The sequence below is a fragment of the Elaeis guineensis genome, chromosome 2 (assembly GCF_000442705.2).
Source record: "Elaeis guineensis isolate ETL-2024a chromosome 2, EG11, whole genome shotgun sequence".
Classification (NCBI taxonomy): domain Eukaryota; kingdom Viridiplantae; phylum Streptophyta; class Magnoliopsida; order Arecales; family Arecaceae; genus Elaeis; species Elaeis guineensis.
The window spans coordinates 94,503,439-94,519,398 of NC_025994.2; the positions used below are offsets into that span (position 1 = coordinate 94,503,439).

Genomic DNA, 15,960 nt, shown 5'->3' on the forward strand with positions numbered 1-15,960 from the left:
TGGGTGCGACTAAGGTCGCATCATGTGATAGACGGTGGTAAGCCGAATATCCCTCGACCGGCCGTAGCCTGGTCGGAAGTCACGGCAATAGCCGCGTGGGCTTTTAGCCTTTCTTCGGTCGGGGCCCGATCGGCCAGTCGGCCGATGGATTCTGCCCGAAAATTCGACCGTAGAAGGAGTATGAACTCCCGTCATCGTAGAGCATCGGTCCGTGTAAGGGGCCGATGTGTCGTCGGTGCCCGGTCCGCGTCAATGCGTCGGGGCTGAGCGCCGATCAGTAGTCGAAGAGTTAGAACTCCGATTTTTCAAACTGAACTTGTATTCCGATGATTGAATTACAGAATTCACTGGTAATACAGCTTCAAGTTGTCGGCGTTCCAAGTCCGGGGAATGGGCTTCCCCTCAAGGGTCTCCAGCCGGTAGGCCCTCGGCCCGAAGGTGTCAGCAACCTTGTAGGGTCCTTCCTAGTTGGGAGCCAACTTCCCTTGGTCCAAGGGCTTCGACACCTCGCCTTCCTCAAGACTAGGTCGCCAGGTTAAAGAGCTTTGGTCTGACCTTGGCGTTGTAGTACCGGGCGACCCTCTGTCGGTATGAGGCCATTCGGATTTGAGCCTCATCTCGCAGTTCGGGGAGAAGGTCTAGGTCGGCCCTCCGGCTTTCGGAGTTGTCCGGCTCGCGGTACTGCTCGACCCTTGAAGATGGCAGGCCAATCTCGAGCGGGATCATGGCTTCTGTCCCGTAGGCCAAACTGAACGGCGACTCTCCGGTTGGGACGCGGGGGGTCGTTCGGTAAGCCCACAGGACGGAGCCCAGCTCGTCGACCCAGAGCCTTTGGCTTCGTTCAGTCGGGTCTTGAGTCCATGGAGCAGGGTTCGGTTCGTCACCTCAACCTCGCCGTTGGATTGTGGGTGCCCGACTGAAGTTAGTCGATGACGGATGTGGAACCTGGCGCAGAAGTCCTTGAAGTCTTGGTTGTCGAATTGCCGTCCGTTGTCGGTGATGATGGTGTGCGGCAATCCGAACCTGAAGATGATGGACTTTTGGACGAAGTCCTCCATCTTACGCTCGGTGATCTGCGCCAAGGGCTCGGCCTCGACCCACTTCGTGAAGTAGTCGATGGCGACAATGATGAACTTCCTCTGGCCTGACGCCGGTGGGAAGGGGCCGAGATATCGACTCCCCACTGAGCGAAGGGCCATGGAGCGACAATGGGAGTGATTTGGCTGGCCGGTTGGTGCTGAATATTGGCATACTTCTGGCATGGCTCGCACCTTCGGACCAACTCTGCCGCATCCTTCCTCATGGTCGGCCAGTAGTAGCCCTGTCGTAAGACCTTGAAGGCTAAGGACTTGCCCCCCAAGTGATTCCCACAAATTCCTTCGTGAACCTCTCGGAGGGCGTAGTCAGCGTCGGTCGGTCCCAAGCACCTGAGCAGAGGGAGGGAGAACGACCTCTTGTAGAGTCGGCCATCCATGATCACATATTGCGACGCCGACCATCGGAAGTCGCTTGGCCTCCGCGGGATCTTCGGGACTGGTCCCGTCGGACAGGTACCGGACGATCGGGTTCATCCAACTTGGTTCAGACGTTAGCTGCTGCACTTCTTCGACCCGATCGATGCTCGGCTGTGGAGGTTTTCGACAAACTCCGACCCAAAGAATCATAGGCCGACGTTGCCAATCTGGAGAGAGCTCGGCACGGGCATTCTCCGTCCTGGGGATGTGGGAGATCTCGAAATGCTCGAGGCGGGCCACGAGATCCTTTACCTTCTGAAGATACTTGATCATGGTCGGATCTCGCGCCTCGAAGTCGCCCTTGACCTGCCCCACGATCAGCTGAGAGTCGGAGAATATCCGGAGGCTGTCGACGCCCAGTTCCTTCGCCATCCTCAAGCCCGCGAGGAGTGCCTCGTATTCGGCTTGATTGTTGGAGGCCTTGAAGTCGAACCGGAGGGCATATTCGGTGACTACCCCATCCGATTCGTGAGCAGGAGCCCGGCCCCGCTTCCCTGAGCGTTGGAGGCTCCGTCGATGTGAAGTACCCAGGTGGAGATCGGGTCTGGCTCAGAGACCGAATCTCGTCCCGGGCCTTCAGCTCCCGACCTTCGGTCGGTCGTCGGGCATTCAGCGATGAAGTCGGCCAAGACCTGAGCCTTCAAGGCAGGCCTCGGTCGGTACTGAATGTCGAACTCGCTAAGCTTCATCGCCCACTTAGCGAGTCGTCCGGATGTGTCGGGTCGGCGCAGTACGGCCCTCAGGGGCTGGTTGGTGAGTACCACGATGGCGTGGGCCTGGAAGTATGGTCGGAGCCGTTGCGCGGAGACGGTCAGGGCGAAAACCATCTTTTCCGTCTCCGAGTATCTGGCTTCGGCGCCGTGGAGCACTTTGCTGGTGTAGTAGATGGGCTGATGGGTTCGGCACTCGTTTTCCCGAACGAGCACCGAACTGATCGCCTCAGAAGATGTGGCCAAGTAGAGATACAAGGTCTCCCCGACCTGCGGCTTTACGAGCAGCGGCGGGGAAGCCAGGTACCTTTTCAGGTCTTCAAAGGCCTGTTCGCATTCATCCGACCAAGAGAAACCGTTCGCCTGGCGCAGGGTCTTGAAGAACGGGAGGCACCTTTCAGCTGATCGGGAAATGAATCGGCTAAGAGCGACGATTCTTCCGTTCAGCTGTTGGACCTCCTTCTTGGTGTTCGGATGACGCATGTCGAGGATCGCCTTATCTTCTCAGGGTTGGCCTCGATCCCTCTCTGAGAAACGAGGAATCCGAGGAACTTCCCCGAGGTCACCCCGAAGGCGCATTTGGTCGGGTTGAGCTTCATTCGGTGTCGTCGAAGGGTGCGGAAGGTCTCCTCGAGATCCTGAACATGGTCCGGGATCTGCGTGCTCTTTACCAGCATGTCGTCCACGTACACCTCCATGTTACGCCCGATCTGGTCTTTGAAGACCTTATTGACGAGTCGCTGGTAGGTGGCGCCGGCATTCTTCAATCCAAAGGGCATCACCCGATAACAGTAGAGGCCCTTGGGGGTCACGAACGCGGTGTGCTCCTCGTCTTCAGGCGCCATCCGGATCTGATTGTACCCGGCGAAGGCGTCCATGAAGCTGAGCAGTCGAAATCCGGACGTCGCATCCACCAGCTGGTCGATCTTCGGGAGTGGAAAGCTATCCTTCGGGCATGCTCGGTTGAGGTCGGTATAGTCGATGCAGATCCTCCACTTCCCGTTGGCTTTCTTGACCATGACGACATTGGCGAGCCAATCGGGATACGTGGATTCCCGAATGAAGCCTGCTTCGAGCAGCTTGTCCACTTCTTCGTCAATGGCCTTCTGCCTTTCTGGGGCGAAGGACCTTTTCTTCTGCCTCACCGGCTTCATTGTCGGGTCGATGTTGAGTCGGTGAGTAATTGTTTCTGGAGGGATGCCCGACATATCTGCTGCCGACCATGCGAATATGTCGGCGTTGGCCGTCAGCAACTCCGCCAGTCGGTGGCGTTCGGTGTCGGGCAATTGAGACCCGACCCAAACTTTTCTGTCGGGATTTCTCCTACCGGGATCGCCTCGAGCTGCTCGGCCGGCGAACCCCGCTCTTCCTCCTCCCGTTGATCCAGTTTGTCGATTGTCAGGGGATCCTTTGTCTCGTCGCTTTGGGCGGAGATTTGGAAGCATCGTCGGGCGAGCTGTTGATCTCCGCGCATCTCCCCGACTCCGTTTTTGGTCGGGAATCGAACAAGGAGATGGTACGTCGAGACGATCGCCCTGAGGGCGTTCAGTCCGGGTCGCCCGAGTATGGCGTTGTAGGCCGAAGGAACTTGGACGACCGCGAAAATGAGGGAGACTGTGCTTTGCCGTGGTTCGGTACCGACCGTCACGGGCAGGGTGATTTCTCCTTCTGTCGTGACGGTGTCTCCGGCAAAGCCGATCAAGGGCGTGGAGACCCCACTAAGTCGATCAGTCGGTAGTCGCATTCGGGAGAAGGTCGAGTAAAACAAAACATTTGTCGAACTTCCATTATCAACAAAAATTCGTTTTACATCATAATTGGCTATTGTCGCCGACACAACAACAGCGTCGTCGTGGGGAGTCTGGATGCCCCGAACGTCGTCTTCTGGAAGGTAATACGTCGTCGGGCGGGCTTTTCGTCGGCTCCCCCTGTAGACGTCCCCGATCCCAGCCGCTTGGAGATCATGTTGATGACTCCAGCCGTCGGCTGGTTAGTCGGCGCCTCTTCAGTCGGCTGGGGGCGTCGATCGGCAGTCGGTCGGGTCGGCGGACCCTTTCGAAATTGTCGAGATACCCCCGGCGGATGAGATTTTCGATCTCATCCTTCAACTGGATGCATCGCTCGGTGTCGTGGCCGTGGCTCCGATGGAACCGGCAGTACTTCCGATGGTCGAGGCCCTTTGCCTTCAGAGGCGGAGGCCGTCGCAGGTATTCTTCCCCTTCGATCTCCATCAATATCTGCGCACGGGGAGCGGAGAGAGGAGTGTAGGAGTCATACCTGGGACGCACCGACCTCGGAGTCTGTCGGCGGGGTGATTTTTGGATCTGTCGGGGTGGAGAAAGCCGACTATCGGCCGGGGGCCTGCTTGGTTCGGCGGGCTCCCGACCCTTTCTTCGCTTCTCCTTCGGACCCCTGGGCTCGACCAAGCGTCGGTCGGACGCTCCTTCGTCCGCGCGCATATACTTGTATGCGCGCTCCAGTAGCTCGGCGTATGTTCGGGGGAGGGTCTTGTCCAGAGAATAAGTAAACCGGGATGACCTCAGGCCCCGCTTCATGGCTGAAACCGCCATGTCTTCGTTGAGGTCCCGGACCTCGAGCGTGGCCGCGTTGAATCGCGCCACGAAGTGTCGGAGCGTCTCGTTTTCCCCCTGCTTGAGGGAGAAAAGGCTATCCGACGTTCGCGGCGGCTTTCGGCTGGTGCTGAAATGGGCCACGAAGAGTGCTCGAGCTGCGCGAAGGAATGGATACTGCCCGATCGAAGACCGGAGTACCAAACCCTGGCAGCCTTGCGAAGTGTGGCGGGGAAGCCGATGCAAAAAAGAGCGTCGGTTGCCCCTTGAATCGTCATGAGAGCTTTATAGCTCTCGAGGTGGTCGACTGGGTCGGCGGAGCCATCGTATGGCTCCACGTTCGGCATTTTGAACCGACTGGGAATCGGCTCATCGAGGACCAGTCGAGAGAGAGGCTGGGCGGTCTGGAAGTCGACGTCGTTCGAAGACTTCTGGCCGTCCATCTGCAGTTGGGCGAGTCGGCGGTCGATCTCCTCGAACCGTCGCTCGTAGTCGTCCGCTCGTCGATGCTGGGAGACCCCGGGGGTGGAGCCTCTGGAGGATTCTGAAAGAGAGGCCGACGGTGTGCGCGGCCGCTTTTCCTTCCTCGCCCGTTTCAACGGGGAAGGAGAGGGCCGCTGGGACCGTCGGTCGTCGCGCCGTGGTCGCCCCTCCTCCTCTCCGTGGGAGCGCTGTCGGGAGCGCTCGCATGGAGGCGACAGGGGTCGGCGCGGCCGTCGGCGGCTGCTCCTGGAAGGCACAGGTCGGGCCGCCAGTTGTTGCTGGAGGCTTTTGACTGCGTCGGTCAGTACGGTCATCTGCCGTACGATGGCCGCAATCTGGGCCTCCGTGGTCACTGCAGGGTGCGGAGAGCTAGGCTCCGCCGCCGGTGGTGGTGGAGAGGCCTCTTCCCGGCGGGAAGAGCGCCTTGCCGACCCAGTGATTCTCGATCGTTGAGCTCTTGTCTTTGTCATGCTGTCCCCTTCCTGGCGCGCCAATCTGTTGCGGCCAATCGCCTCGTCGCCCGATCGCCGGGAAGCGTGCACCTGCAAAAGGAAGTCCGCACTGACCGGAGGCGGCTCCGGCGGGGACCCTCCGACGGTCAAGTCAGAGAGGTGACTGGGCAACAGTGAAATGCAGACAGAGAGCTCTGAGAAAGAGAGAGGAAGAGAGAGAGGGAGGAGCGAGCCTGCGTATGTGGGAGAGACGGGCGGATCGATCCTTTGCACTGTTGCCTTCCCCGGTATATATAGTGGAGCACGGTATGGCGCCGTCATTAATGGCGCGGACAAGTGAGGAACTGTCAACTCACTGTAGGCTGTCAGAACCGCCGTGAAAACGTCATGTCGCCATGTATCCGTCTAATCACCAGGGTTGACCCGGCTCTCGGCGGGACAATGCCCCTAGGTAACTGTGCCGCATGTCCGTGTCAGAGCTGACAGCGTCCGGCGGCCGTACGGTGGTTGGTGGAGTCGGCCGACCCAAGGTCGGTGGCCAGCAGAGTGGCGTCGGACTCCTCCGTCGGTCGGCGAGCTTCGTGTGGGTCGGCTACCGGACCTCTGGGTTTAGTCGGTCGGGAATGGACCGTGGAATGGCCGCAGTTAGCCGCTGATGGCGTCCGTCGGCCTGTCGCCCGACTTACGATCGGCCAGTCAGAGTCGTCCGTCGGGCCGTTGGTTAGTCGGTCGGGCTGCCAGCCGGTCGGGCCCTCCGATAGTCGGTCGGTCGGTCGGGCCGCCAGCCGGTCGGGCCCTCCGATAGTCGGTCGGTCGGTCGGTGGGTATCCCCCAACAATTCTAATTCTGCAATTTCCGGGATCAATGCAGATTCTTTGGTTAAACAGCCTGCTAACCTTCTGAACCATCTCGTCCAATAGAACCTCGATGTGATTCCTCCCTTTGCTGGAAGAGTCGACTTTGTGAAAATATGAAGTGTTCTGCTATCCTTTTCTTAATCCAAGTAAGTTTGGATCTCTGCTTCCAAGGCATTTCTTCATTTAGGTACAACTCATTCAAAGAGACACTCAATGAGCTCCTAGCTGAAAATTCAGATGGCGAGAGGTCACTTTTCTCTTCCTTCTTGTCAAGCATGCCAATCTCATGGAGCAACTTGTCTTTCAGTTCTTTATTTGCGTTTCTCTTAGATGTAGACCAAGATTTAAGGGCCGAGTAGACATTTCTGAGGTTTTCCATCCAAGCGGCCATGGAAATAACACAACCCTTGATGCTTCTCCATGGTTGATAGACAATGTGCTCGATATCAGGTTCTCCTAACCACCAAACTTCAAACCTGAAGATTCTTGGCGCATGAAGTTTGACATTGCACCACAATGCGATAGGAAAATGGTCCGACATAGGATTGAAGAGGGCCTTTTAAATGGAAGTGGTGAAGTTGAAATCACCACCCAAAAGTCACGGGCTTTGCGAAAATTGTAATTTCTCTCATCCTCTCTGACTAAAGTTGTTATAGCCCAAGCCCAAGCCCAAATTAAAAGAACCAAGCCCAAAAAAAAAAAAAAAAAACAAACAGGAACAGGAACCGAGAAGAAGACTCCCGGTAGGAGTCTTCTTCTCCGATCAAATCTCGAAGATTGGAGTCCTAAGACCATCAGGAGTCCTAGGGCTCTCTATAAAAAGACCCTCCCCCTCCTTAGAAGCCGATCACCGGACCGCTACCCCTCTCTTTCTCCCTGATTTTCCGATTGAAACCGCGGACACTCATCTTGTTCTCGAAGTGATTGCTCGCCGATGGGGTCACCGGAGGCCGAAGTGAGTTTCCCTTCTCTTCCTCTCTTCTTTCCCCTTCTTTCCGTGTCTTTGTGCGTGACTGCCGGTGACGGGTGTCGCCGATTCTTGGTTGGAAAAGAGACCTCTATTTTGGTCTCTTCTTCCCGTGGATTTTCCAACGCCGACGATCGCAACAGACCGCCGGCCTTACCCCTTCGAACCCGGGAGAGTGGCCCTCCTTTGCCGCCGGGTCCGCCGTGTCGGCCGTGGCCTGAACGGTCGGTCAAGGCAGGAGACCCGCCGATCTCCTGTCTCAGCCATGGAGGAGCCCGAGAAGAAAAACAGAAGAAAAAGAAGAAAAAGAAGAAAAAGAGAAAAGAAAAGAAAAGAAAAAGAAGAAAAAAAAGAAGAAAAAGAGAAAAGAAAAGAAAAGAAAAGAAATATATATATATATATAAATATAAATAAATAAATAAATAAATAATAATAAAAAAATGAGAGAGAGTTTCTCTCTCTTTTCTCTCTTTTTTCAGTCTGAACCCTTATTTTCTCTCTCTAGAATTGGACTTTCTCTCTCTAAAATTTTCTCTCTCTAGATTATTTCTCTCTCTTGATGGATTTCTCTCTCCAACGTTATTCCTCTAGGATTAGCGTAGTGAAAGGCTTCATTTTGATGATTTTGATCGAGTTTAGGGAAGAGTCTGATTTTAAGTGAGATTTTGATTTGGAATTTGTTTAAATTTAATTTTGAATTAAAATTAATATAAAAATATAATTTTGGATAATAGGCACTGAAGAATCTCCTAGAAGTTAGTCGATCTATTCATTCAGTGCTCCATGAAAGGTAAGTAATGAATCATCTTCTCGAGATATTTCATATTTAATCTGAAAATAAATAATTATTCTCTAAAATTATGCATGAATTATGAATTATGTTTTGAAAGAAAAATACTTTTGAAATATTATGGTACATCGATTATGCACATGTTCAGTGAAAAATTATGATATATTATGATACAAAGTGTTTTGATACAGATCGGATTTATGCTCTCAGCTTAACTATGTTTCAGTGGACCCCGTCAATGGGGATTATACGTTGGTACTCAGTGGATCCTGCCAGTGGGGGTTGTGCGTTGGTGTTTGTGGACCCTGCCAGTGGGGGTTGTGCGCTGGTATTCAGTGGACCCCGCCAATGGGGATTAAACATTGGTCATAGTCGAGGCTGTTGAGTTACGAGTGTTTTGAATCGAATCGGATTTATGATTATATTATATGTGAATATTTTAAAATATTAAATTTATATTAAATCAGCATGAAATATATTTTTATGTTTATTTGCAACATTGTTCTTGAAATTATATAATTTCTGAAATATCTAGTTGAAATATTTGTTACTTACTGGGCTGTCTAGCTCATTACCTTTTTTTCTATTTTTCAGATTCAGATAATTAATTTCGAGCGTGGGAAGAAATATTGGGACAGAGCTTTTAGAGGCGAGATTTAGTATTGACAACTTCATTGAACTTAGATCTATTATTTTATTTTTAGTAAAATTTTATTGGATGTAAGATATTTGTTTTAATTACTTGAATTAAAGTTGAATAATAATTATTTGAATTTATTTCGCTGTGATGCATTGATATCGTGATGAGATGCCTTGCATGCTTATGGAGAGAGTTCTTCATAAGTATGCGGCGGTTGCTGCGACCTCCTGCTCGCGATCTCGGACTGGGGGCGTGATAATTAATATGATATCAGAGCATAAGTGGATAAATTATGACACATAGAATTTGATATAGTATGAGTGTAGGTGGGTAAACATTAGAAATATTGGGACGTTAAAGTATGAGCATCATAATAAACCTATCCTAACAAATAGACAAATGAATCTAATAAAGTTTTACTACTATAAGGTTATGATGCCTCCCCGTAGAATGACAAGAACTACTCAAGGAATTGCAAGAGAGACATCACAACCACGGGATGGTAGCACTCCCCATCTGATCAGTGGCACCCCTCAGGAGGAGGGAGTCGTAGATCCTAATGGGAGTACTTCGAGAGCACGTCAGGAACCAGATATGGCTCAGTTAATGCAGACCCTAATCAGGATGGTACAAGCGCAACAACAAATACAGCAGCAAATGGTTGAACAACAGCAGATACAACGAGATACACAAAACATCAGCATCCACCACCATAACATGGAGAGCAACCAGTACAACGGAACAACATTTCAGAATTTAAAAAACTTGCTCCTCTAGCTTTCAAAGGGACTACTGAACCTTTGGAGGCTGATAACTGGATAATGGAGATGGAGAAGTCCTTCGCTGTCCAAGAGTGTCTTGATGAAGAAAAGATTCGATATGCAGCTTATTTACTACAAGGAGAAGCATACAACTGGTGTCAGTGACTACAGCGCAAGTATGAACAAGACGGCGAAATACTTACCTGGAAAAGATTTCGGATTGCATTCTATGATCAGTATTTTCCTCGGAGTATAAGGATCCAGAAAGAGCAAGAATTTATTTATTTGAAGTAAAAGGGTATGAGTGTGACTGAATATGAAGCAAAATTTACAGAGTTAGCAAAATTTGCTCCGAGATTAGTGGATGGTGAGCAAGAACGTGTTCACAAGTTTGAGATGGGACTGAGAACTGAGATTCGAAAACAAGTGATTCCATATGAATTGACAACTTATGCAGATGTGGTAAACAAAGCACTGATAATTAAAAGAGAAGTCAATGAAGAACGCATGGAAAGGGAAAGAAAGCAAAGAAAGAGAGCAAAATCAAATGATACACAAGGGCAGAATAATAAAAACATCAAAAGTTCAGCTAAAGGAGCAATAGATAATAAGACTCAATAGATTGACAGTAAGCAGTGCTCCAGATGTGGCAAAAATCATGCAGACAAGGATTGCCATTGGAATACAGGTGCTTGTTTCAAATGTGATCAGATGGATCATAAAATTGCTAGCTACCCGCTAAATACTGAAAATCAAGTTGGCCAAAGAACTTATGAAGGACAACATAGGGGTGGTGGACAGATTCCTAAAAACCAGGGAAGAGTTTATGCGCTTACTCAATAGAATGCACAGGCTTCCAATACAATGGTGACAGGTATGAAAAAATTTTGAGGATGAAATTTTTTTTAGGGGTGAAGAATGTTATAGCCCAAGTCTAAGCCCAAATTAAAAGAACCAAGCCCAAAAAAAAAAAAAAAAAACAAACAAACAGGAACAGGGAACCGGGAAGAAGACTTCCGGTAGGAGTCTTCTTCTCCGATCAAATCTCGGAGATCGGAGTCCTAGGACCACTAGAAGTCCTAGGGCTCTCTATAAAAAGACCCTCCCCCTCCTTAGAAGCCGATCACCGGACCGCTACCCCTCTCTTTCTCCCTGATTTTCCGATTGAAGCCGCGGACACTCATCTTGTTCTCACCGTGATTGCTCGCCGATGGGGTCACCGAAGGCCGAAGTGAGTTCCCCTTCTCTTTCTCTCTTCTTTCCCCTTCTTTCCGTGCCTTTGTGCGCGATTGCCGGCGACGGATGTCGTCGATTCTTGGTCGGAAAAGAGACCTCTGTTTTGGTCTCTTCTTCCCGTGGATTTTTCGACGCCGGCGATCGCAACCGACCGTCGGCCTTGCCCCTCTGAACCCTGGAGAGTGGCCCTCCCCTGCCGCCGGGTTCGCCATGCCGGCCGTGGCCTGAACGGCCGGTCAAGGTAGGAGACCCGCCGGTCCCCTGTCTCAGCCATGGAGGAGCCCGAGAAGAAAAACAGAAGAAAAAGAAGAAAAAGAAGAAAAAGAGAAAAGAAAAGAAAAGAAAAGAAAAGAAAAAGAAGAAAAAAAAGAAGAAAAAGAGAAAAGAAAAGAAAAAAAAAGAAAAAAGAAAAAAAAAATATATATATATATAAATAAATAAATAAATAATAAAAAAATGAGAGAGAGTTTCTCTCTCTTTTCTCTCTTTTTTCAGTCTGAACCCTTACTTTCTCTCTCTAGAATTGGACTTTCTCTCTCTACTTTCTCTCTCTAGAATTTTCTCTCTCTAGATTATTTCTCTCTCTTGATGAATTTCTCTCTCCAATGTTATTCCTCTAGGATTAGCGTAGTGAAAGGCTTCATTTTGATGATTTTGATCGAGTTTAGGGAAGAGTCTGATTTTAAGTGAGGTTTTGATTTGAAATTTGTTTAAATTTAATTTTGAATTAAAATTAATATAAAAATATAATTTTGGATAATAGACACTGAAGAATCTCCTAGAAGTTAGTCGATCTATTCATTCAGTGCTCCGTGAAAGGTAAGTAATGAATCATCTTCTCGAGATATTTCATATTTAATCTGAAAATAAATAATTATTCTCTGAAATTATGCATGAATTATGAATTATGTTTTGAAAGAAAAGTACTTTTGAAATATTATGGTACGTCGATTATGCACATGTTCAGTAAAAAATTATGATATATTATGATACAAAGTGTTTTGATACAGATCGGATTTATGCTCTCAGTTTAACTATGTTTCAGTGGACCCCGCCAATGGGGATTATACGTTGGTACTCAGTGGATCCTGCCAGTGGGGGTTGTGCGTTGGTGTTTGTGGACCCTGCCAGTGGGGGTTGTGCGCTGGTATTCAGTGGATCCCGCCAATGGGGGTTAAACATTGGTCATAGTCGAGGCTGTTGAGTTACGAGTGTTTTGAATCGAATCGGATTTATGATTATATTATATGTGAATATTTTAAAATATTAAATTTATATTAAATCAGCATGAAATATATTTTTATGTTTATTTGCAACATTGTTCTTGAAATTATATAATTTCTGAAATATCTAGTTGAAATATTTGTTACTTACTGGACTGTCTAGCTCATTACCTTTTTTTCTATTTTTCAGATTCAGATAATTAATTTCGAGCGTGGGAAGAAATATTGGGACAGAGCTTTTAGAGGCGAGATTTAGTATTGACAACTCCATTGAACTTAGATCTATTGTTTTATTTTTAGTAAAATTTTATTGGATGTAAGATATTTATTTTAATTATTTGAATTAAAGTTGAATAATAATTATTTGAATTTATTCCGCTGTGATGTATTGATATCGTGATGAGATGCCTTGCATGCTTATGGAGAGAGTTTTTCGTAAGTATGCGGCGGTTGCCGCGACCTCCTGCTCGCGATCTCGGGCCGGAGGTGTGACAAAAGTACTACATTGATGTAAGGGATCCGAGATCCAAGATTTGCTGTCAGTCGGCCACTGTGCCATAGGGTGTCTTAACAAAGAGAAAGGGGATGGGAGAAGGACCTTAAGCAGTTCATTGCTTATCCATGAATCGAGCCAAGATGCTGCTTGAATTCATTGCCTAAGATGAATACTATGCTAGAGAAGAAGAGAGATCTTAATTAGTTTATGAACATGTTTCTGCCAGGGAGGATGCATTTTGAGGCTGTGAATGGTAGGTTGACTAAGAGTTCTATTGGCAAAATGAATGTTGCGAATGAGCTCCCTCCATGGTCTGCGATGTTCGTGGAAGAATCTCCACCATCATTTTAGAAGAAAGCTTGGTTTTGTAGGCACAAATCAATGATTCCCAGTCCTCCATATTCCTTTGGTCGACACATATCTGACCAGCTGGCGAAGCATTAATTGCCCTTCTTGAAATAGCTTGCATCCACACCACGGGATCTTCCTTCTCATCTTATCAATCTGTTCAATGACTTTAATTAGTAGATGCATAGAAGACATCTAGTAGATCATAGGGATTGTGCTGAGAACCGCATTTACTAGTGTTATTTGGCGTCATAGAGAAAGAAGTTTGCCGTTCCAGATCGCTAATTTCTTTCTATCGTTTCCTTGAGGAAATTCTATTCAATTGCTTATGATTTTCTGTAGTGGAGAGAAAATCCAAGATAATTGATCTGCAAGCCATTTGCTTGCTTACTCATCAATTCCAATTTCAATCATTGAGGATTTTCTGGAGTTCATTTTTAATCCCGCGAGAAGCTTCAAAGAGTAGACAGATAAATTTCAAGTCGTCAGCAAGGTCTTTGTTTGCATTGCAGAGTATGTCATCAGCAAATCGGAGGCAGTGAGTGGTCCCAATGATTTCCTTCGGTCCTATGCCTGCGGGTTGCATGTTAACTTAAAGTATGCCTCCATCGAACTTAATTCGTACAAGCACATGTGGGTGCAATTCAGCAAATTGGAGTCCGAGAATGGTTACAGTGAGGCGCTTCTTTCGGTCCAACGCCGGTTGGTAACCGTTAACGTAAAGTATTACAATAGCTCACAAGCAGAGTGGGTACAAGAACATATGGATGCACTCCAGCCAAAGGATGACGTTGCTACCCTGGCGCCTGGGCATCATCCACAATTGTCATGTGAAACTTTTGTCCGCTGCTGGTTGACCAAGCTCAGCATCCCACTCTACTTTGACCCAAGTCAACAGGAAAATATGCACCGCTAAACTCATCCCCGCAGAGGAGAACCGTACCAGTTTTCGGAGCATAATCGTATTATTAATTCAACTAATTTTGCCACACTCAAGTCGTTTCCAGGGTGCATCAACCTAGATCTCCTTTCAGGAAGATCGGCAAAACACGCATTAATTGCTTAACGGGGTTATCGCACGTCCTATCATGAGTCAGGAGCTCAATAAAGGGGACACGCAATTCCAGTGATATTACCCTGCTCTATCGCCTGGTAACGTAATCCAGCCTTATGGCTGGTAACAGTTTCACTGTTCTATCACGTGATGGTCTCATCCAAACTTACAGTTGTGCGCCGTGTGCACGACGTGTGTTTGAGAGAGAGACCAGAATTCTTGAGCTATAAATATGTAAATGAGATTTTAATAATACTGTCTCTAATTATAGCAGGCTGGGGTGTTTGCATTATTGATTGCTATGCAGCGGAAACAGAAAATTTTATTTTATTTTATTTTTTGATAATTTTGCACCATCTGATAACTTGATTTGTATAAAATATTATTTGAGACGGTCCGAGTTACCACTCCGCATATGAAAAAATTATTCATATTAATCCGTGGTCTCTATATAATTACAATGAAGCAATATTTTTATGGTATGTCAAAATTTACTCTCTATATTAAAAATAATAATAATATAAAAAAATTATACTGAAAAATTAAGGAGACAAATAACAACTATTACTTCTGATCTGCAATAGCTAATTAGTCAAGTCTTGTTGCCGTAACGAAAGCAGCCTCCTGAGCACGCATCGTAGTTGTCATTTTAAACCATGCTTTTAATCTATACCATGATGCAACAAAATAAAAGGAAGAAAACAATCACGCTCTTGATCAGATAATTACACAGGGTTGCAATATATCATTCCCGTTGGAATAGGAAATCGTTACACATGCTAAACTGTTCCGTTATGCAATGCACTTATTATTGACGAGGATAGCGGAGTTATCACACCGTTACATGTGGGGAAATAATAGAATACAATTTAACACTCCTATAACAGTTTTTGCGAAGGGTGGGAGCGGGTTATGACACCTCTAAGGAAACCCACCACCAACGCCACCCCCAGCTCCTCCTCCGAACCCAGCTCCAGCTCCACCGCCGACTCCTCCACCACCACCAAACCCACCGCCACCTCCACCTCCGAACCCCCCACCTCCACCTAGCCCAGACCCACCTCCAGCGCCGGCTCCACCTCCGAAACCTTCACCAGCCCCACCTCCAAGTCCACCACCACCCCCTCCACCAAACCCTCCTCCACCACCTCCACCAAGCCCACCACCATGACCCAACCCAGCTCCACCGCCAAACCCAGCTCCAGATCCAGCTCCAGCCCCCCCACCCAGGCCTCCTCCACCACCAAGCCCACCTCCTCCACCAAAACCGCCACCACCACCGCCGCCGAGCCCGCCATGGTGGTGAAACCACTTCTGCTCCTCCCAGGCCTCCTTGCTCGCTAGCTTCCTACCACTAGTGGAACAAATGAGAGCACTTATAAGGAACAGTAGCAGGAAGAGCTTAGCCATCTTGAACACAGTTTTTGGTGGACTTTGGCTGTGGAGAAAAGCAGGGGGAGACCTGGGGTTTATATAGGCAGTGCATGATGGGATGAAGCCATGAAGGCCAGCGACAGTTGGGAAGCCTTTAATTGAGTCACCAGCGGAGGCCGGAGGAGTAAATGAGGCCAACCGCCAGTGCCACCCTCGTGACAGCTAGACAAGAAGACTCTTGAGCCACCTCCTAGAATGCAAATGGATGGACCTCATCCTCATGCATAAGGATCGAGATTTGCTTTCTTGATAAAAAAATTTTAAAACAAAAGGCAATTAATGGACTCTACTTTTTCCATGGCTATAGGCACGTTTTGTCTTTGCTCTCTTGAATTCATCATCTACACAGACTAGACTAGACTGCTCCAAGCTAATAAATATCAGGGATGTTTCATGGAAATGTCCTTCGTAGTAGATCAGTAATG

General features: G+C 48.4%; 1 protein-coding gene across 1 annotated transcript; it reads right to left on the minus strand.

The window, feature by feature from the left end:
* Positions 1-14,791: 14,791 nt before the first annotated feature.
* LOC114914305 (uncharacterized) lies at positions 14,792-15,564 on the minus strand. Its single transcript, XM_029265295.2, has one exon. It carries the CDS (start codon positions 15,509-15,511, stop codon positions 15,023-15,025), a length of 489 nt encoding a protein of 162 aa, XP_029121128.2. The 5' UTR covers positions 15,512-15,564; the 3' UTR covers positions 14,792-15,022.
* Positions 15,565-15,960: the final 396 nt, after the last annotated feature.

What these genes read in the sequence shown, in the direction of transcription:
- LOC114914305 (XM_029265295.2), bottom strand. Translation starts at nt 15,511, where the DNA reads ATGGCTAAGCTCTTCCTGCTACTGTTCCTTATAAGTGCTCTCATTTGT.